This window comes from Papio anubis, chromosome 3 (genome assembly GCF_008728515.1).
Source record: "Papio anubis isolate 15944 chromosome 3, Panubis1.0, whole genome shotgun sequence".
NCBI classification, from domain to species: Eukaryota; Metazoa; Chordata; class Mammalia; order Primates; family Cercopithecidae; genus Papio; species Papio anubis.
The window spans coordinates 24,415,268-24,437,721 of NC_044978.1; the positions used below are offsets into that span (position 1 = coordinate 24,415,268).

Sequence of the window (22,454 nt, forward strand, 5' to 3'; positions counted from 1 at the left end):
AGCACTTTGGGAGGCTGAGGCGGGTGGATCACCTGAGGTCGGGAGTTCGAGACCAGCCTGACCAACATGGAGAAACCCCGTCTCTACTAAAAATACAAAATTAGCTGGGCCTGGTGGCACATGCCTGTAATCCCAGCTACTAGGGAGGCTGAGGCAGGAGAATTGCTTGAACCTGGGAGGCGGAGGTTGCGGTGAGCTGAGATTGTGCCATTGCACTCCAGCCTGGGCAACAAGAGTGAAACTCCGCCTCAAAAAAAAATATACAAAAATTAGCTGAACGTGGTGGCGGGCGCCTGTAATCCCAGCTACTTGGGAGGCTGAGGCAGGGGAATTGCTTGAATCCCAGAGGTGGAGGTTGCAGTGAGCTGAGATTGTACCATTGCACTCCAGCCTGGGTAACAAGAGCGAAACTCCGTCTAAAAAAATTAAGACAGGGCATGGTGGCTCATGCGGGTAATGCCAGCACTTCAGCACTTTGGGAGACTGAGGCGGGAGGATCACTTGAGGTCAGGAGTTTGAGACCAGCCTGGTCAACATGGTGAAACCCCATCTCTACTAAAAACACAAAAATTAGCTGGGTGTGGTGGGAGGCGCCTGTAATCCCAGCTACTTGGGAGGCTGAGAATCGCTTGAACCCAGAAAGTGGAGGTTTGCCTTAAGCTGAGATCATGCCACTCCAGCCTGGGTGACAAAATGAGACTCCATCTCTAAATAAACAAATAAATAAATAAATCTCCATCTCAAAATAAATAAATAAAATAAAATAAAATAAAAATAAATAAATTAGTCATGTGTAGTGGCCTGTGCCTATAGTCTTAGCTACTTGGGAGGCTGAGGTGGGAGGATCCACTTGAGCCTAGGAGTTTGAGGCTGCAGTGAGCTATGAGTATGCACCACACTCCAGCCTAGGTGAAAGAGTGATACCCTTCTCTATAAAAAAAGGAAAAAAAAATTGAATCAAATTAAAGATTTTTCTCCAAAAAAAAAAAAAAAGGCTCTACAGAATTTAACTTTTATTTTTCTTCTGTTCTGTTAGTGCATTTTCTGAAAGGGTAAACTGCAAGTTTATCTACTCAGTGAAATTCTCAGTGGAAGCTGAAGGGCTATGCTATAACAGGGCTAAGCAGTTTATAGAGATGGGTGATCTTGACCGCTCTTAAAGTGGGAGCACGTATCGCTCCCTGCCGCTTGTGAGAATGAGCTTGATAATGTTCAGCTGTTGATGTGCAGCACTCTCTTTTGGCCAGAAGATGTCAGGGTAACACAAAGACTAAAAAAAAAGAAAAAAGCTTATTTTTAAACTACAAAAGATCTTATATTATCTGTGACCAAAATAATATTCAGTTTCTCAAGTGATGGTCTGGAAATAGTGTTTTTGAAGCTCACAAAGATATTGTTTGATCTTTACCTTTCCAACATCTGCCTTTCAAATTCTTGTTAAATGTGTGAGCAGTGATCATAATCTGTTTCTGAACACTTGGACCTTTAGAATCACAGGTGATGTCACGTTTATGTGGCTCATGTGAAACCCAGAAAATCAAAAGGAATGGAGCAGGTACTTATCTTATTTCTATTTTTTAAAATATTTTTTCATATTTGCAAAGAAAAAAAAAAACAAGATAAATCTATGGAGATGTAGGACTTACAGATAACAGTACTGATAATATTAACTTCAGCCTGATATATTTTGTTATTTTCCAGAGAAGAAAAAAAATTATTTACTTTTGGGTAGAGATGGGAGAAAGGGCTTTGCTTTCCTACCAAGTGAAAATATTTACCCGATTTATCTGTTCTCCTTCCTTAGATCCATATATATATATATATATATATATTTTTTGAGGCAGGGGTCTTGCTCTGTTATCCAGGCTGGAGTGCAGTGGTGTGAACTCAGCTCACTGCAACCTCTGCCTCCCAGGTTCAACTGATTCTCCTGCCTCAGCCTCCCCAGGCTGGATCATGCACACCACATGCACAGCAAATTTTTTATATTTTAGTAGAGATGGGGAAGCCACCGTGTTGGCCAGGCTGGTGGGCTGACTCAGGTGATCCACTCACCTCAGCCTCCCATAGTGCTGGCATCACAGACATGAGCCACTGCGCCCCGCCTAATAATATTTGAGTTCAAAATGTATTTGGGCCAGGTGTGGTGGCTCACACCTGTAATACCATCACTTTGGGAGGTCGAGGCAGGCAGATCACCTGATGTCAGGAGTCCGAGACAGGCCTGGCTAACATGGTGAAACCCCGTCTGTACTAAAAATACAAAAAAAAAAAAAAAAATTAGCTGGGCATGACTGGGGGTGGTGGTGGGTACCTATAATCCCAGCTACTCAGGAGGCTGAGGCAGGAGAATTGCTTGAACCTGGGAGGTGGAGGTTGCAGTGAGTGAAGATGGCGCCATTGCACTCCAGCCTGAGCGACAGAGTGAGACTCCATCTTAAATTAAAATAAAATAAAATAAAAAATCAATTATTATTAGTTACAGAGCCAAGTTGCATATTTGGGGCTTTTTTCACATTGAAATGAAAACTTGGTCCTTCACTGAAAATAGTAATTTTCAACCCATCATATGGGTCCAGTCGAACAGTCTCTCTGGGGCCTCAAAGTGTGAAGCCAGAGGCTGAGGACATGCAAAAGTGCAGTTCAAGGGAACTGCTCTTGAAGGTAAATTCTGGAAGGAATTCTCGGCAGGAATTATAGGACCTGAGGGCATAGTGATTGTGTCCTTCCTGCTCACTTTTAGTTCTCAGAGGCCCACATTCTTTGGGAGGGCCCAAGACTGGCTTAGTTGACTTGTAGAAATGCCAGCTGGAGTCCTCACTGATATCTGGGTCTGGTGCCCTGGGGTGAGCCAGAGCGGCTAGGTCTCTCCTATATGTAGCATAGCATCTGACTTCAAGTCCCCTGTGAGTTTTGTTTGGAGGAGGGGCTGCATAGCATGTGTCTGGAATTGAAAATCAGAATTCTTGTTTTAATAATAATGATACATGGCATTTACTACAAGTCTACTTAGGCATTGTTAGTTCATTGCTTCCTACCAGAACCCTGTGTGATAAGCATTATTTCCCCCGTTTTACAGTGGAGGAGTCCAAGTCTGGGTGATAGCATGGGTTTCGTTTCTAGGAGGCAGCAGATCCTACACTGGAGCCCAGTTTGTGGTCATTACAGGACCACCCAGCCCACAGGAACTTATTTCTTCCAAATATTCTTTTTTTTTTTTTTTTTTTTTGAGACGGAGTCTTGCTCTGTCGCCCAGGCTGGAGTGCAGTGGCACGATCTTGGCTCACTGCAAGCTCCACTTCCCAGGTTCATGCCATTCTCCTGCCTCAGCCTCCCGAGTAGCTGGGACTACAGGCACCTACCACCATACCCGGCTAATTTTTTGTATTTTTGGTAGAGACAGGGTTTCACCGTGTTAGCCAGGATGGTCTTGATCTCCTGACCTTGTGATCCACCCGCCTTGGCCTCCCAAAGTACTGGGATTATAGGCGCAAACCACCGTGTCCAACCCCAAATATTCTTAATGAATAGCAAGCATTAACCTTAGAATCTTTTTTTTTTTTTTTTTTTTTTTTGTGAGACTGAGTTTCACTCTTGTTGCCCAGGCTGGAGTGCAGTGGTGCCATCTTGGCTCACTGCAACCTCCACCTGCTGGGTTCAAGCAATTCCTCTGGCTCAGCTTCCCGAGTGGCTGGGATTACAGGTATGCACTACCACGCCCAGCTAATTTTGTATTGTTAGTAGAGACGGGGTTTCACCATGTTGGTCAGGCTGGTCTTGAACTCCCAACCTCAAGTGATCCACCTGCCTTGACCTCCCAAAGTGTTGGGATTACAGGCGTGAGCCACCACACCTGCCTAGAATCTTTGTTTTTTTGGTTTTTTTTTTGAGACAGAGTCTCGCTCTGTCGCCCAGGCTGGAGTGCAATGGCAGGATCTCAGCTCACCGCAACCGCCGCCTCCCGGGTTCAGCGATTCTTCTGCCTCAGCCTCCTAAGTAGCTGGGATTACAGGCATGCGCCATCACACCCAGCTAATTTTGTATTTTTAGTAGAGATGGGGTTTCTCCACGTTGGTCAGGCTGGTCTCGAACTTTTGACCTCAGGAGCCACCGCCAGCCTAGAATCTTTTTAAAATGGTGAGTGACGTAAACCAAAAAACATTTAGACTGTGTCTATGGTTATAAAACCATTTAAAAAACACTAAACTAGGCCGGGCTTGGTAGCTCACTCCTGTAATCCCAGCACTTTGGGAGGCCAAGGCAGGCCGGTCACTTGAGGCCAAGGGTTCCAGATCAGCCTGGCCAACATGGTGAAAACCTGTCTCTGTTAAAAATACAAAAATTAGGCCAGGTGCCATGGCTAACGCCTGTAATCCCAGCACTTTAGGAGGCCGAGGTAGGCGGATCACCTGACGTCAGGAGTTCGAGACCAGTCTGGCCAACATGGTGAAACTCCATCTCTACTAAAAATACAAAAAATTAGCCAGGTATGGTGGCGGGCATCTGTAATCTCAGCTACTCAGGAGGCTGAAACAGAAAAATCGCTTGAACCAGGGAGGCGGAGGTTACAGTAAGCTGAGATTGCACCATTGCACTCCCTCCTGGGCAACAAGAGCAAAACTCCAACTCAAAAAAAAACAAAACAGCCGGGCGCGGTGGCTCACGCTTGTAATACCAGCACTTTGGGAGGCCGAGGCAGGTGGATCACCTGAGGTTGGGAGTTCAAGACCAGCCTGACCAACATGGAGAAACCCCATCTCTACTAAAAATACAAAATTAGCCGGGGTGGTGGCACATGCCTGTAATCCCAGCTACTCGGGAGGCTGAGGCAGGAGAATCGCTTGAACCCGGGAGGCGGAGGTTGCAGTGAGCCGAGATCGCACCATTGCACTCCAGCCTGGGCAAAAAGAGCAAAACTCTGTCTCAAAAAAAAAAAAAAAAAAAAACAAATACAAAAATTAGCTGGGCATGGTGGCATGGCAGGCGCCTGTAATTCCAGCTACTAGGGAGGCCGAGAATCACTTGAACTGGGAAGGCAGAGGTTACAGTGAGCTGAGATCTCACCAGCCTGGGCAACAGAGTAAGACTCTGTCTCAAAAAAAAAAAAAAGACACCAGCTATTAGACTATTACTGTAGAACTGGAGAGTGTATTTGGTTAGCACAAAACTGGTAAGGAGGCTGATGTGGTAACCCAGAGGTGAAGTGGCTTTCGTCTGAACTAAGATATTATATAGGGTGGTCTTCTTCAAGGCAGGTACTTGTGTAATGTCCACAGCACATACCATTATAAGGAATGTTTTATTTCAGTATTGCTTCCCCACCAGACTGTGAACTTGCTGGTACATAGGATTTGCCCAGTACTTTTAAAATCCTTTGAAAACTCTTTTCATTTCTCTGCAGAAGATTTTTTTTTCCTAGCGTGTATTTCTTTCCTAAATGTTGTAAAACTGTATCGGCCGGGTGGGGTGGCTGACACCTGTAATCCCAGCACTTTGGGAGTCCGAAGCAGGCGAATCACGAGGTCAGGAGTTCAAGACCAGCCTGACCAACATGGTGAAACCCCGTCTCTACGAAAAACACAAAAATTAGCCGGGCGTGGTGGCACATGCCTATAATCCCAGCTACTCGGGAGGCTGAGGCAGGAGAATCACATGAACCTGGGAGGCGGAGGTTGCAGTGAGCCGAGATTATGCCACTGCACTCCAGCCTTGGTGACAGAGCAAGACTCCATCTCAAAAAAAAAAAAAGAAAAAAACCAAAAACCTGTATTTATCTTGTTCACAAAACTGATTTACAAAGAATCTGTCAATATGCTAATATACTGTGACAGGTCATTGCGTGAGTGGGCCTGCTAGAAGGTAACTTTGTGTCGTTACTTTTCTTTTTTAAATTCAGTGATATTTTGTCAAAACTCTTTTTGTTTTGTTTTTTGTTTTGTTTGTTTGTTTTAGAGACAAGGTCTCGCTCTGTTGCCCAGGCTGGAGTGTAGTTGTGCTGTCATAGCTCACTGTAGTCTCAAACTCCTAGGCTTGTGTAGTTAGTTTGAATTGGGGGTTCTTTCAGCAAGGCTCTTTGGCTCACAATAATTTCTTTTGTGTCAAGCAATAGAAGATAAATTAAGCATTTTCCCTCTCAGGATCAGACCCACATAAATATGTTAAATAAGTTTTAGAAAATTCTAAGATAAGATGCTACAGAGTCTGCCCCTGAACTTCTCTTTGACATTTGTCAGAATAAAAGTGCAAATTGAGGTTAAAATGGTCCTGGTTCTCATAAGTAAGTAATAGATATGCTGAGTGTGTGGTGGGGGGTGGAAACAGGTAATATTTATTGAACGTTTACAGGCCAGGCACTGTTCTAAGAATTTTTCACATATTAACTCACTCCCCAGAATAGCACTGTGGGCCAGGCACTTTGGGAGGCCGAGGCTCGCAGATCACTTGCAGTCAGGAGTTCAAGACCAGCCTGGTGGCCGGGCGCGGTGGCTCATGCCTGTAATCCCAGCACTTTGGGAGGCCGAGGTGGGCGGATCATGAGGTCAGGAGATCGAGACCATAGTGAAACCCTGTCTCTACTAAAAATACAAAAAATTAGCCGGGCGCGGTGGCGGGCGCCTGTAGTCCCAGCTGCTCGGGAGGCTGAGGCAGGAGAATGGCGTGAACCCGGGAGGCGGAGCTTGCAGTGAGCTGAGATCGTGCCACTGCACTCCAGCCTGGGTGACAGAGAGAGACTCCGTCAAGAAAAAAAAAAAAGACCAGCCTGGCTAACGTGGTGAAACCCGGTTTCTACTAAAAATACAAAAATTAGCCGGACGTGATGGTGCACACCTGTAATCCCAGCTGCTCAGGACGCTAAGGCAGGAGAATTGCTTGAACGCGGGAGGCGGAGGTTGCAGTGAGCTGAGATTGTGCCTTTGCACTCCAGCCTGGGCAGCAGAGCAAGACTCCAACTCAAAAAAAAAAAAGACCAGCATTCTGAGGAAGGTACTATTATCCCCAATTTTTAGATGGGGACTGGAAAAGCAGAGATACTAGGTAACTTGTCCTGGGTTTTCATCCAGGTAGTCTGGATCATGGGCACACTCTTAATCATCCTTTAGTTCTGCTGTTGCTGTACGAGGTGACCAGAATGGGCTCCTAGGATTCCCACCATGTGGGTCCTGAAGAACTGGCCTAATGCAAATATTTTTTTTTTTCTTTTTTGTGTCTTAAATGCAAACTTCTAAAAATGGCATTACTTTTTACTTGCATTGGGTACCCAAAGGAAGTAATTGTTAATAATTCTATAAAGCAAAAAATCATTCCTAAGTTTTTAAGAAAGTTCAAGTTTTTATATATTTGTATTATGGGCCATTATTAACTCTTAGATGTGTAGATTTTTTTTCCATTTTCCCCCAAATTTAGCAGTATTTTGTTTTTATCCTTTAACTTCCTTTGCTGCTAAGAATAAATAGTTTTTTGTGCAGGTATGCCCTTGTGAGTGTCAGTGCTGAGCTCTAACATGTTGTCTGAAAAAACTGCTTTTCTACGTTCCTACACAGAACACTTCTTTTTTTTTTTTTTTTTTTTTGAGACGGAGTCTTGCTCTGTCCCCCAGGCTGGAGTGCAGTGGCGCGATCTCAGCTCACTGCAAGCTCCACCTCCTGGGTTTACACCCTTCTCCTGCCTCAGCCTCCCGAGTAGCTGGGACTACAGGCGCCCGCCACCTTGCCCGGCTAGTTTTTTGTGTTTTTTAGTAGAAACCGGGTTTCACCGTGTTAGCCAGGATGGTCTCAATCTCCTGACCTCGTGATCTGCCCGTCTCGGCCTCCCAAAGTGCTGGGATTACACGCTTGAGCCACCGCGCCCGGCCAAGAACACTTCTTACTAAACTAGATGTGTAGAGTTTCCCCTACAACAGTTTAATTCAGTTCTCCAGCAGACACCAACTGGGTGTTCTTCAACTTAATCCAATTATAGCACCATCTATCCACAGATAGTCTTAGATCCCACAAATTAAAGGGCTCAATCCCACAAGACTCTCCCCATTTCAGATGTCCGTTGAAAGACCATACTTCCCATACTTCTGATGTACCAATTATAAACTGGGGTTTCTATGACCTCTTTTTTTTTTTTTTTTTTGTCTCTGTCTCCCAGGCTGGAGTGCAGTGGTGCGATCTCAGCTCACTGCAACCTCCGCCTTCCGGGATCAAGTGATTCTCCTGTGTCAGCCTCCCAAGTAGCTGGGATTACAGATGTGCACCACCACACCGGCTAATTTTTGTATTTTTAGTGGAGACAGGGTTTCGCCATGTTGGCCATACTGCTCTCGAACTCCTGACCTCAAGTGAACCACCTGCCTCGGCCTCCCAAAGTGTTGGGATTACGGGTGTGAGCCACCACACCTGGCCCCTCTCTTCTTGAGTTCTGTAATTTGCTAGAATGGTTCACAAAACTCAGGGACACACTTATGTTTTCTGGTTTGTTATAAAGGAGATAGATGAACAGCCAGATGAAGAGGTACATTGCGTGAGGTCTAGCAGGGTCCCAAGTACAGGAGCTTCTGTCCACATGGAGTTGGGGTGCACCACCCTCCCGGCAACCCGGAAATTCATCAGAACTCATTGTTCAATAGATTTTTTTTTTTTGAAATGGAGTCTCGCTGTGTCACCAGGCTGGAGTGCAGTGGTGTGATCTTGGCTCACTGCAACCTCTGCCTCCCAGGTTCAAGCGATTCTCCTGCCTCAAATTCTCAAGTAGCTGGGACTATAGGCATGTCCCGCCACCATGCCTTTTTTGTTTTTTTTTTTTTTGTTTTTGGGGTTTTTTTTTTTGGTTTTTTTGAGATGGAGTTTCGCTCTTGTTGCCCAGGCTGGAGTGCAGTGCCACGATCTCGGCTCACCGCAACCTCCGCCTCCTGGGTTCAAGCTATTCTGCCTCAAACTCTCAAGTAGCTGGGACTACAGGCATGTCCCGTCACCATAACCTTTTTTGTTTTTGTTTTTGTTTGTTTTTTTTTGTTGTTTTGAGATGGAGTTTCGCTCTTGTTGCCTAGGCTGGAGTGCAGTGCCACGATCTCGGCTCACTGCAACTTCCGCTTCCCGGGTTCAAGTGATTCTCCTGCCTCAGCCTCCCAAGTAGCTGGGATTACAGGCATGCGCCACCACACCCAGCCAATTTTGTATTTTTAGTAGAGACTGGGTTTCTTCATGTTGGTCAGGCTGGTCTCAAACTCCCAACCTCAGGTGATCCGCCCACCTTGGCCTCCCAAAGTGTTAGGATGACAGACCTGAGCCACTGCGCCCAGCCTAAAAGACACTTCTATCAGGAAATTCCAAGGGTTTTAGGAACTCTATACAAAAACCAAATATACCTGTTGGGATTCAGAACACCATACTCCAAAGTGCAGGGCTCTGGCATGCTCAGTACTCCAAACTAACGGAGATTAGAAGGGGCTCAGAAGCAAAGTCTGTCTGCCTTCCTGCCCTCCTGTTTCTTGTCCTTCTTTCTCCCCTGGCCAGTCATAGAAACCAGAACGCTTCTTCCCAAAGGCAGGCCGTAGAAACTAGATTCCTCTCTCCCAAAGCAGGCCATCAAATCTAGAAAGGTCACTTTCTCCCTTTACCCTTTTCCCTTGAAGACCCTTATTTCAGAGGGGTCCTGCCCTATATGGCAGGAGGGTTGGGGGTGAGGAGTCTACACAGAGACGCCAAGAAGAATCTGAATAGACAGGCCTTACTGGGTTACGCCCTTCAGTCTATTCCCATTAGGTCATACTTTGTCCAATCACAGTTCTACATGGCTGTCCATTCTTCATCAAACCTAAGCATAAGAATAGTTTTCTCTGGGTCTTTCATTTCTTTTTTTTTTTTTTTTTTTTTTTTAGTTTTTTTTGTTTGTTTGTTTGCGATAGGGTCGTGCTCTGTGGCCCAGGCTGGAGTGCAGTGGCATGACCTCAGCTCACTGCAGCCTCAACCTCCCAGGCTCAAGCAATCCTCCCACCTTAGCCTCCTAGGTAGCTGGAACTACATATGTGTGCCACCATGCCTGGCTAATTTTTTATATTGTTTTGTAGATGGGGGGTCTTGCTATGTTGCCTAAGCTGATCTTGACCACCTGGGCTCAAGCAGTCCTCTTGCCTTGGCTTCACAAAATGCTGAAATTACAGGTGTGAGCCACTGCACCTGGCCTGGGTCTTCATTTCTGAAGGCTCTGATCACGCAGGAAATTAACAAGTGTTTTAGGAGCTCTGTATAAGGAACCAGACAAAGGCCAACTATCTATTGGACAAAGACCATATATGTCTTTCTCATCACACGCTGTGTTTTATGTTTCTCCTCCTCAGGCAACACAGTGCTTCTCCTCATACTGTGCATGCAGCACTCCTTCCCAGAGCCCGGCAGATTGTATCTTGACCTCATTCTGGCCCTCTTGGCCCTGGAACTCATCTGTTCCCTGATATGTCTCCTCATTTACACAGGTGAGAATTACAATGAGCCTGTTCTTATAGGAACCTCGAACTGCTTCCTTTCCTCCCAGTGTAAAGTATAGCCCATTATCTTAGCGACAAGGAAGTTCTCTGTGTATCTGAGTGGTGACCACATGCAGACTTCTTTAATTTCAAACCAACAGGAAGGTACAGCCACCACCTGTGAGACCCCATTCTTTTAAGATTGTGTCATTAATAAATTTTTGTCAACGCAAGTGAACCTTTTTCATTAAAACAAGACATGTACTTTTTGGGCTGGGAAAGGTGGTTCAAGCTTGTAATCCCAGCACTTTGGGAGACTGAGGCAGGAGGATCCCTTGAGCTCTGGAGTTCAAGACCAGCCTGGGCAACATGATGAAATCCATCTCTACAAAAAATACAAAAAATTAGCCAGGTATGGTGGTGCACAACTGTGGTCCCAACCCCTCGGGAGGCTAAAGTGGGAGGATCACTAGAGCCTGGGAGGCAGAGGTTGCAATGAGCCGAGATCACATGCCCGCACTCCAGCCTGGGTGACAGAGTAAGACCCTGTCTCCTAAGACAACAACAACAAAAACATCCGCAAACTTTTGCTTCTCTGAAGGCAGCTGAAATGTTAGCTTGACATTTAAAATTAAAAATTAAGAAATAGGCCAGGGACAGTGGCTCATGTCTGTAATCCTAGCACTTTAGGAGGCTAGCACTTTAATAGAGGTGGGGTTTCGTCATGTTAGCCAGGATGGTCTCTAACTCCTGACCTCAGGTGATCTGCCCACCTTGGCCTCCCAAAGTGCTGGGATTACAGGCATGACCCACTGCACCTGGTCCCAAATTTTATATATTCATCTGCTTAGTGAAGTTTTCATCCACATGTCCCACAGGTACCAACAAGATCAGAATTGAACAGAACATAATTTTCTTCAAAATTTCCCTCCATCCTAACCCTCCTCTTCTAGCTCAGTTAACAATACCAGCCTGCATCCACTTGATAAATCAGAATCCTAGAAACGTAGGAGTCATCTACCTTCTTCCTTCTACCTCACTCCCCAAGAACTGGATAGGATTGGGGATCGTCAGTCATCAGTCTTACTGACAGACAGGACCTGTCTTTCAGCTCTGTCTCTTTTCTTTGGTCCCTGCCACTCACTGCCTTGGTTAGGTAGGTACTCATCATCTCTTGCATGGCTGTATCCAATAGACACATAACAGGTCTCTTTCCCTCTGTCCACTGATTCATATTTCTTATTCCTGCCAGTGTGATCTTGTTCATACTTAACTCTGATTGTTAACAGCTTCCCTGCCCAGAGTTTTCTAACAGCTGAAGGAAAAAAATCTGAAGTTTTCATGTGGCATAAAAAGCATTTTCTTTTCTTTTTTTTTTTTTTTTTTGAGACAAAGTTTCGCTCTCGTCGCCCAGGCTGGAGTGCAATGGCGCGATCTCAGCTCACTGCAACCTCCACCTCCTGGGTTTAAGAGATTCTCCTGCCTCAGCCTCCTGAGTGGCTAGGATTATAGGTGCCTACTACCATGCCCAGCTAATTTTTGTATTTTTAATAAAGACGGCATCTCACCATGTTCGCCGGGCTGGTCTCAAACTCCAGAGGTCAGATCATCTACCTGCCTCGGCCTCCCAAAGTGGTAGGATTACAGACATGAGCCATCATGCTGGACCTGAAAGGTTCTCCTTGAATGGCCTCTACATAGCCTGCTCTTCAGGGATGATGGTGAGATCCTTTCAATGACTCTACCAGTTGCTCTGAGGATAAAATCTAAATGCCTTAGGCCGGGCCTGATGACTCATGCCTGTAGTCCCAGCACTTTGGGAGGCCAAGGCAGTCGGATCACTTGAGCCCAGGAATTTGAGACCAGCCTGGCCAACATGATGAAACACCATCTCTACTGAAAATACAAAAAAATTAGCTGGGTGTGGTGGCACACACCTGTAATCCCAGTTGGGAGGCTGAGGTGGGAGAATTGCTTGAACCTAGGAGGCAGAGACGGAGGTTGCAGTGAGCCAAGGTTGGGTGACAGAGCAAGACTCTGTCTCAAAAAAAAAAAGTAAATGCCTTACATGACACACCAGCCACTCCTGATGCATTCTCTGCCCACCTTCCCAACCTCACCCCTTGTCCATACACCCTCACACCCATACATATGTGTAGCTTCTCAAGACCATAGCATTTGTTCTGACTCCTCCTGCACCTGAAGCACCCTTCTTTAGTCTCCTAGTCTGTGTGATTAATTCCTGTGTTTCTCTCAAGGATAGGCTCAAGCTCTATCCTCTTTCCCCTCTCTAATATCTCCTGTTGAGTTAAGCACTGCTTTCCAGGCCAAAAAGCAGCTTGACAACTCCCTGTGCAAGCCTCTTGCACAAGCTTCTGTTGAAGGTACTTTCCATACTGTCTTAGAATGTCGGCTTATTATCTCTGTTTTCCCCTGGACCAGAGGAAGTCATGATTTCTGAATTAGATGGCTGACTGGTTGCTCAACTTCTCTGGGCTTCACTGGGGGGTAATAAGTACATCCACTTCATGCAGGTGGTTATGAGAACTGAATGAGGGCATCCATGTAAAACATTTAAACTGTGCCTCGTGTGTTCTAAGTGCACAATAAATGTCAGCTATTATTGCTATTTTCAAGACTAATGCAATCCCTGTATTCGCAGAGCTTAGAACAGGCCTGGCACATAGTAGACTTTGAAATATTCGAGGACGTTAATAAGAACAGCAAATTAGCATAATTTGAAAAAACGAAACTAGACTTGTTTTTCAGAATTCGATCTAATAGTGACTTTATTATTTTAGTGAAAATCCAGAGATTTAATAAAGCTAAACCACAGCCTGATATACTTGAGGAAGAAAAAATCTATGCTTACCCCAGCAATGTTACCTCGGAGACTGGATTCAGGTAAGATGTAGGTAAGAAATAAAATAATTGAGTTTTTTCCCCTAGAAAGCTAGAAACCATTCTGATGCTTGGAATTTGTGATCGTGTATTTGTACTTTTACATTTGTTTGATTTGTTTATTTCCTTTCAGCTGTATGAAATCAAGTCTAAATCAGGATATGTAAATGTATTAAACAGGCCATATATTTGATGCAAAAGTAAGATTAACCACTTAGCCAACCTACTTAACCTCTAAAGAGCTTTTGACATCATTAACTGGTTACTCCCTCCTTGAAGCACCTTTTTTTTTTTTTTTTTTTTTTTTTTTTGAGACAGAGTCTCGCTCTGTAGCCCAGGCTGGAGTGCAGTGGTGCAATCTCGGCTCACTGCAAGCTGCGCCTCCCGGGTTCACACCATTCTCCTGCCTCAGCCTCCCAAGTAGCTGGGACTACAGGCACCTGCCACCACGCCTGGCTAATTTTTTTTGTATTTTTAGTAGAGACGGGATTTCACCGTGTTAGCCAGGATGGTCTCGATCTCCTGACCTCGTGATCCGCCTGCCTCAGCCTCCCAAAGTGCTGGGAATACAGGTGTGAGCCACCGCACCCGACCAAAGCACCTTTCTTTATAGGTGTCTTTGTTTTTTTCTTTTTTTTTTTTTTTGAGATGGAGTTTTGCTCTTGTTGCCCAGGCTGGTGTGCAATGGCATGATCTTGGCTCACTGCAACCTCCACCTCCCAGTTTCAAGCGATTCTCCTGCCTCAGCCTCCCCAGTAGATGGGATTACAGGCATGCGGCACCACGCCTGGCTAATTTTGTATTTTTAGTAGAGATGGGGTTTCTCCATGTTAGTCAGGCTGGTCTCGAACTCCTGACCTCAGGTGATCCACCAGCCTCGGCTTCCCAAAGTGCTGGGATTACAGACATGAGCCAGCTCGCCCGGCCTGTTTCTTTCTTTTTAAGGGATGGAGTCTCTCTGTGTTGCCCAGGCTGGCCTCAAACTCCTGGGCTCAAGCAATCCTCCCACTTTAGCCTCCCGAACAGCCAGCCCGGTCTGCCCTCCCTTGTTTCTATACAGTCTCTCCCTAAGTGACTTCCATGGTAATTAAAATATCATTCACATCTGTTGGAGATCTTGGGGCTAAAGTAGATGTAAAAAACTATACAGGCCCGTGTGGTGGCTCATGCCTGTGATCTCAGCACTTTGGGAGGTCAAGATGGGTGGATCACTGAAGCCCTGGAGTTCAAGACCAGCCTGGGCAACATGCCAAAACCCTGTCTCTGCAAAAGTACAAAAAATTAGCCAAGTGTGGTGGCAGGCACCTGTGGTCCCAGCTACTCAAGAGGCTGAGGTGAGAGGATTGATTGAGGCCAGGAGACTGAGGCTGCAGAGAGCCACTGCACTCCATCCTGGGCGACAGAGTGAGACCCTGACTCAAAAAATAAAACTATATAAACAAAAAACGAGGTGATTATTAATTCTAGGTAAATCAGAAGACTGATTTACATGGCTTAACTCTAGCTAATATTTAGCCAACTGTTACATATTTATTTAACTGTGGCTAATATCTACATAGTGATATTACAGATTCTGAATATTGATTTAACCCAAAATTGGAATATTGCTTACTGGATTAAGAGGCTACAAGAAAGAAGACATTAAATTTATATGTATATGGATTTGGGGAAAGTAAGAGAGCTAAATTCTAATTTCTTATATAGAAAGTCTGCAGAAAAATAGCAAACATGGAAAAATCAAGAAATTGTATAATCTCATTATTTGGAAATACAGAGAGAAATATAGAAGAAACAGTTACAAAGAGTTGAAAGTGGCTACCTTTGGACCTGAAACTCAGAGGTGGTGGATCATGAGGAGCGAGGGAGGGAATTGTTGTTTTTCATTGTGAACCTTTTTTTTTTTTTAAACTCTGTATGAGTGTTAAGTGGATATAAACAACAACAGAAAAATAGATCCCATAAATATGCTGCTGACTCCTAAACATGTATCTCCAACTGTGTATTTCCCCTGTGGTACAGATTTGTGTATCTGACTTTCTCATTAGCCATCAGCATCTCCAGTTGGATGTCTGCAAACTTAATGTGTCCAACACAGAGCCCTCTCCCAACTCAAATTCAACCTTCTCCCCACCCCATCTTGGGAAGTAGCATGGCTCTTCAACAGGTTGCTCAGGCCGGAAAGCTGGCATCATCCTTGACTTCTTTCACCCCACCACCACCCAGATAACCCATCAGCAAGTCCTGTTGGGTCCATCTCTAAAATAATAATCTGGCCGGGTGCAGTGGCTCACACCTGTAATCTCAGCTACTTGGGAGGCTGAAACAGAAGAATCACTTGAACCCGGGAGGTGGAGATTGAGGTGAGCCAAGATTTCACCACTGCACTCCAGCCTGGGTGACAGAGTGAGACTCTGTCCCTAAATAAATAAATAAATAGAGTGAGACTCTGTCTCTAAATAAATAAATAAATAAACTGAGTGAGACTCTGTCTCTAAATAAATAAATAAAATAAAAATAAAAATAAAATAATAATCCAACCACTGCTCTCTACCTCCACTGCCACTAACATCTCTCACCTGGATATGCAAGAGTCTCCTTACTGGTCACCCTACTCCCATCTTCCCCTGCAGTCCCTCCGATGGCCTCTACTTTGCCCAATCCAGAGTGAACTGACTCTTGGTCCTTGTGTTTGCCTCTCAATGGCAGTGGGCACAGTTAACCACTGCCTGTTCCTTGAAATGCTTCCCTGGGCTCTCCTGGTTTCCTTGCCGGCCCTTCCTTTTTCAGTCTCTTTATCCTGCTCCCCTTCGCCTTCCAGACTCCTAAAGATTGGTGTGCCCAAAGCTCAGACTTCAGACCCCTTTTCTTCTTTATCTGCGTCACGTCTGTTGTTCTTTTTTTCTTTCTTTTTTTTTTTTTTTTTGAGAGGAGTCTCACTCTGTTGCCCAGGCTGGAGTGCAATGGCACGATCCTGGCTCACTGCAACCTCTGCCTCCCAGGTTCAAGCGATTCTCTAGCCTCAGCCTCCCGAGTAGCTGGGACTACAGGCGCCCGCCACCACGCCCGGCTAGTTTTTTGTATTTTTTGTATTTTTTTAGTAGAGACGGGGTTTCACCGTGTTAGCCAGGATGATCTTGATCTCCTGACCTCGTGATCCGCCTGTCTCGGCCTCCCAAAGTGCTGGGATTACAGGCTTGAGCCACCACGCCCGGCCAGAAAATACAACCTTTTTTGTCACTTTTCACCTACCATGATCTGCCTTCTTATTTTGTTGACTCTTTTTCTTCATTGTATCCTAAATAGAGGAATAACTTTAGTATCAATTCTTGGTTATCTCTTTGTTAACTTTTGGGCTTATTAAATTCAGAGACTGGTCTTCCTGACCTTGACCCTTTTCATATTTCATCTTGTTCTCCCTGAGCACTGAAGAGTTTACCTAATATTGCCCTCTTATGACTTAATGGAAAACTTTAAAATGTATTCCCTTCACCTCATGGGGTTAACTTGGGGTCAATAAAATTCAGTTTATGCCGGACATGGTGGCTCATGCCTGTAATCCCAGCACTTTGTGAGGCTGAGGTGGGTGGATCACCTGAGATCAGTTCAGACCAGCCTGGTCGGCATGGTGAAACCCCATCTCTGCTAAGTATACAAAAATTAGCTGGGCGTGGTGGTGGGCGCCGGTAATCCCAGCTACCCAGGAGGCTGAGACAGGAGAATCGCTTAAACCCAGGAGGCGGAGGTTGCAGTGAACGGAGATCATGCCACTGCACTCCAGCCTGAATGACAGAGCTAGACTGTGTCTCAAAAAATAATAATAATAGTAACGTGGTTACATAGCCCATTCCTGTAACCACATTATTTATAAGCATAACTATTTCTAAGAATAAATCTTTTTTGTTCACATGGGACCATTCCCATGTGATATTTTTCATACTGAATTTCTCACCATCCCTTGAAATATTTCCCTTTTAGCACATATAGGATATCTGAGTAAAACACATCCAATAACATTTTATTTCTTGAATAGGCAATTTTTAGTCAACATTAAAATTTATCTGGCATATTATTGTCATTATCATTATCATCATCACTATTCCTAGTACTAATAAATTAGTGGAAGGAAATTAAAAACACTTGCTGGGCACGGTGGCTCACGCCTGTAATCGCAGCACTTTGGGAGGCCAAGGTGGGCGGATCACGAGGTCAGGAGATCGAGACCATCCTGGCTAACACGGTGAAACCCCATCTCTACTAAAAATACAAAAAATTGGCTGGGCATGGTGGCGGGCACCTGTAGTCCCAGCTACTTGGGAGGCTGAGGCAGGAGAATGGCGTGAACCCGGGAGGCGGAGCTTGCAGTGAGCCGAAATCGCACCACTGCACTCCAGCCTGGGAGACAGGGAGACTCTGTCTCAAAGAGAAAAAAAAAAGAAATTAAAAACACTTTATAGCTATTACTTCTGAGCAGTGAGACCAAAGTGGGTTGGGGCAGTAGTGTAGGAAGGAGTTAGATTTTTTGTTTGTTTGTTTTATATACTTAAATAGTATTTTTATTTGTGTCAAGTGCAAAAAGATACATGTTTGTGGTATGGGAGAAAAAAGGAGAAATGCAAAAAGAAATAAATGCCATACATTTAAAAAATTGTTTCTCATGATCAGAGTTGTCTATTTTAATCGTCATTTGATTATTGAATGAATTTTGCCTTTACTTATCTTTAAATGCCATTTAAGTTGATCACTTATACTCAATTATCTTACTCTAACAAATTAGGATCTTTCTTAAATAAAGCAGTGATGACCTTTTTTAAAATGTAGAGTTGTGAAAGTTTATAACATTTTAAATTTATTTCAAGAGTAGAAGTTACTAAAATGATTTAGGAAAAATTTATTATTTTGCAATATTGCCCTGGCTTCTGACATCTAAGAAAAGGTAACAAATACAATATGCTTTACTAAAAACTCATAGGTACTCGTTTGCAAAAACACTAATGAGTATTGGGGAATATGTGTAACCCGTTTATATCTTGATTATTTGCAGGACTATTTCAGGCCTAGAAGAAATTGTTGAAAAGCAAGGAGACACCATTGAATACCTGAAGCGACACAATGCGCTGCTGAGTAAGCGGTTGTTGGCTCTCACTTCCTCAGACCTGGACGACCAGCCAAGTAGAACGTGAGAGGCTCGTGGTCATGACAGCAATTGCAGAGGAACCCAGAGTCCTTCAGACTGCCTGACCACCTGACAGGCTGCCACAGGGAACTGCAGTTTACAGTGTTTGCTGGAAACCTGAATTTGGTTCTGACTTCTGTGGCTGTTTAAAATATAGGGCTTGTAGGTCACTTGAAAAGTACCTGTAGAAGCCCGGGTAACTTGAGGGGAATGTCTGTTTTGTACTTTTGGAAATTATTTAACTGTTTGGTTTATCCTAGAATCAGAGGCTAAACAACTCCATAGTCAACACTTTTCCACCTGACATTAGAACCCTGTAATGATTTCATTATGGGTAGGGGAAGTCTAACAAGACAATCGATTTTAAAGAGGGTTTTAATCAAATAAGTTCTTCCCACTTTTAAGCTGATGAAAGAAGTCATTATTTCTTGTGAATGTTTTTTCCTGGAGAGCCTTATCATGTATTTTATATGCTTATGTGGTGGTGGATGACATCATGGGCCATGTAGCTTTTATAGAGAATTTTCTCACCATAGGACTGAGGTCTCACCAGATGATCTACTATGCAAACTTCTACAGTTTTCTATTCTTAAGAAATAAGGGCCGGGCGCGGCAGATCACGAGGTCAGGAGATCGAGACCATCCTGGCTAACACAGTGAAACCCCATCTCTACTGAAAATACAAAAAAATTAGCCGGGCATGGTGGTAGGTGCCTGTAGTCCCAGCTACTCGGGAGGCTGAGGCAGGAGAACGGTGTGGACGCAGGAGAACGGTGTGGACCCAGGAGGCGGAACTTGCAGTGAGCCAAGATCGCGCCACTGCACTCCAGCCTGGGTGACACAGCGAGACTCCGTCTCAAAAAAATAAAAATAAAAATAAATAAGATATGATGATTACTTGGACCAGTGTTAGACAAAACTGTGTTACCTATTATATTGGCAGCACCTTCCATTAGCAATAGCTGAAAAATTCAGAGAAGAATTTAGAACTTTCACTTTATTTCTGCCATTCTTCAAGAAGCTGCTGTATATTTCAGTCTGGTTATACCCTCAATTGATCAATAACTTCAATTATAGGAAAGGCATCTTCTGTAATTTTGAATTACTATAAAAAAAAGATACCTTTTAAAGCCTTAGATTATACTTTAAAAATGTAATGGATAAAATGCGTATTAAGTTATATGCAGATATTAAACATATCTGATTCTTAAGATAAAAATGAAGTATTTTTCAGAGCAAATGGCATTATTTCTCCATTTTTCCTAGTATGCCCCTTTAATTCGTCAATTTGTTATTAGCTCTGTTATATGCTGCCTTAGAAAGACTGTTGGTTGAAGGCTGAATATGAAGGAAGGGGATATTTGTGACTGTGTTCATCTTTTTTGATCATTAGCTGAATATTCAATATTTGATATGTAACTATATAGGGATGTGTTCGATATAATTGTATAGGCAAGGGATATATTGACTTGGCCACATCTATTTGATTTATGGAGGGCAAATACCTGTTTATTTTAGATACAGCCATTGCTGGGGCATTCTGAAAGTTTTCTACTAAGATAAAGATGATTGCTCATGCCTGTAATCTTAGCTACTCAGGAGGCTGAGGCAGGAGGATCACTCGAGGCCAGGAGTTCGAGACCAGCCTGGGCAACAGTAAGACACTGTCTCTCAGAAAAAAAGAAAAGATTGTTTGTCACTTGCACACAACATTCACAAACTAAAGCCAAAATGTATTTTTAAAATTGCCTTTCTCCCTTTCTTTTTTTTTTTTTGGGGGGGGGGGGTTTTTGTTTTTGTTTTTGAGACAGAGTCTTGCCCTGTCATACAGGCTGGAGTGCAATGGTGCCTTTCTTTCTTTTTTTTTTTTTTTTTTTTGAGACAGAATCTTGCTCTGACGCCCAGGCTGGAGCACAGTTGCATGATCTCGGCTCACTGCAACCTCTGCCTCCCGGGGTTAAGAAATTCTCCTACCTCAGCCTCCTAAGTAGCTGGGATCAGAGGCACATGCCACCATGTCTGGCTAATTTTTGTATTTTTAGTACAGACAGGGTTTCACCATTGCTGACCAGGCTAGTCTCAAACTCCTGACCTTGTGATCTGCCCTCCTTGACCTCCCAAAGTGTTGGGATTACAGGTGTGAGCCACTGTGCCCAGCCTTCCTTTCTTTTTGATAAGTGTATCTCAAAGCCATTGCCTTCTCTAGAAATCTGTTTCTCTGTTCTGGAAGAGCCTATAAACTTTGCCTTCAGTTGTTTTTCTTTTCAAAAGGGAACACCAGTGGTAGATAATTAACTCTTATTTATTTTTAAAATTTAATTTGCATCTGTAGTCAGTTTCTGAGATTTATGGGATGAACTTTGTTTACAAGGAACAGTGTAGTTAAAAAGTTAGGGTGAGGCCGGGCGCGGTGGCTCAAGCCTGTAATCCCAGCACTTTGGGAGGCCGAGACGGGCGGATCACAAGGTCAGGAGATCAAGACCATCCTGGCTAAAACGGTGAAACCCCGTCTCTACTAAAAAATACAAAAAACTAGCCGGGCGAGGTGGCGGGCGCCTGTAGTCCCAGCTACTTGGGAGGATGAGGCAGGAGAATGGCATGAACCTGGGAGGCGGAGCTTGCAGTGAGCTGAGATCCGGCCACTGCACTCCAACCTGGGTAACAGAGCGAGACTCCATCTCAAAAAAAAAAAAAAAAAAAGTTAGGGTGCCCATGTTCTCATGTAATCATCAACATGTTTGTTGTATAATCATCAACATTTTTCTGAATGCAATAATGAACATTTCAAACAGTAAATGAAAATGAAACTAAGTATCAGAAGTAGCAAAACAGCCGGTGCAGTGGCTCACCCCAGTAATCCCAGCACTTTGGGAGGCTGAGGCGGGCGGATCACCTGAGGTTAGGAGCGCAAGACCAGCCTGGCCAACATGGTAAAATACCATCTTTACTAAAAATACAAAATACGGGCATGGTGGCACATGTCTGTAATCCCAGCTACTCAGGAGGCTGGGGCAGGAGAATCACTTGAACACAGGAGGCAGAGGTTGCAGTGAGCTGAAATTGCGCCACTGCATTCCAGCCTGGGCAACAGCTAGACTCTATCTCAAAAAAAAAAAAAAAAAGAAGTAACAAAACAGAAAAACGAACAAAACAATTTAAATGTTAAATGTTCTATTCACCAGGCTGGTAATTGTGCTAGCACTGAGAATACAGAAATTAAAGACTCTGGTGGGCAGCTTACATTCTAAAGAAAGCAAGGAATAGATTTCCAGACTCCATGCTAAGTGCAGTAATGACAGTAGGCATAACATGCTGTAGGAGCTCCACTTCAGGGGGCACACTGAGGGCAAGAGGGTAGAGGGTTTTAAGAATGCCAGACAAAACAATGAGTAAAGTAGGAAGGCAAATAACTACAAAATATCACAAGCACTGTGTGTAGCTGGAACCAAAAATGTGAGGTGGAGCTGGGTGAAGAGGTAGACAGGGTCAGAGCTTGGATGGCCTTGATACTATGCTGGAACCACACTTTATCTTGCTGTTAATGGGATCCTCTAGGCTTGTTGAAAGCAAAGAAATTGCAGCCTCGTTTTAGTTTCAGGAGGATCAAATCGTAGTTCAATATGGAAGAAATATGCGTGGCAGAAAGATATGGCCCTGAACTAGGGAAGGTATAATGCCTTTTTATTATAAAATTATATATGTGTGTGTGGTAGGTAGGTAGGTAGGTAGGTGGGTAGATAGATAGATAGATAGATAGACTGAATAGATAGATAGTAGATAGATAAGAGGTATGGCAATAATAATACAAATATAACACTATCATGACTTATTATAAAGTTAAAAGCTCATTTTTTAAAATGGCAATATGGAAAAATACAAAGCAAAACAGTTATTTGAAATCTCACTACCAAGGAATTATACCAATGTATA

At 44.0% G+C, this 22,454-nt stretch overlaps 1 protein-coding gene across 5 annotated transcripts in view; it reads left to right on the forward strand.

The window, feature by feature from the left end:
• TMEM192 (transmembrane protein 192) overlaps nucleotides 1-19,764 on the forward strand; it is a 35,301-nt gene extending 15,537 nt beyond the window's left edge. For 3 of the 5 annotated variants that reach the window (XM_003899340.4, XM_009207808.4, XM_017959179.3), the window contains exons 4-6: nucleotides 10,325-10,459; nucleotides 13,252-13,354; nucleotides 18,393-19,764. In XM_003899340.4, coding sequence (XP_003899389.3) covers nucleotides 10,325-10,459; nucleotides 13,252-13,354; nucleotides 18,393-18,531 — 377 coding nt within the window. In that variant the 3' untranslated portion in view covers nucleotides 18,532-19,764. Of the gene's footprint in view, nucleotides 1-10,324; nucleotides 10,460-13,251; nucleotides 13,366-18,392 lie in introns of all 5 variants that reach the window. The other 2 variants (XM_031664182.1, XM_031664183.1) reach the window with 2 other exon arrangements.
• The last annotated feature ends 2,690 nt before the right edge of the window (nucleotides 19,765-22,454 follow it).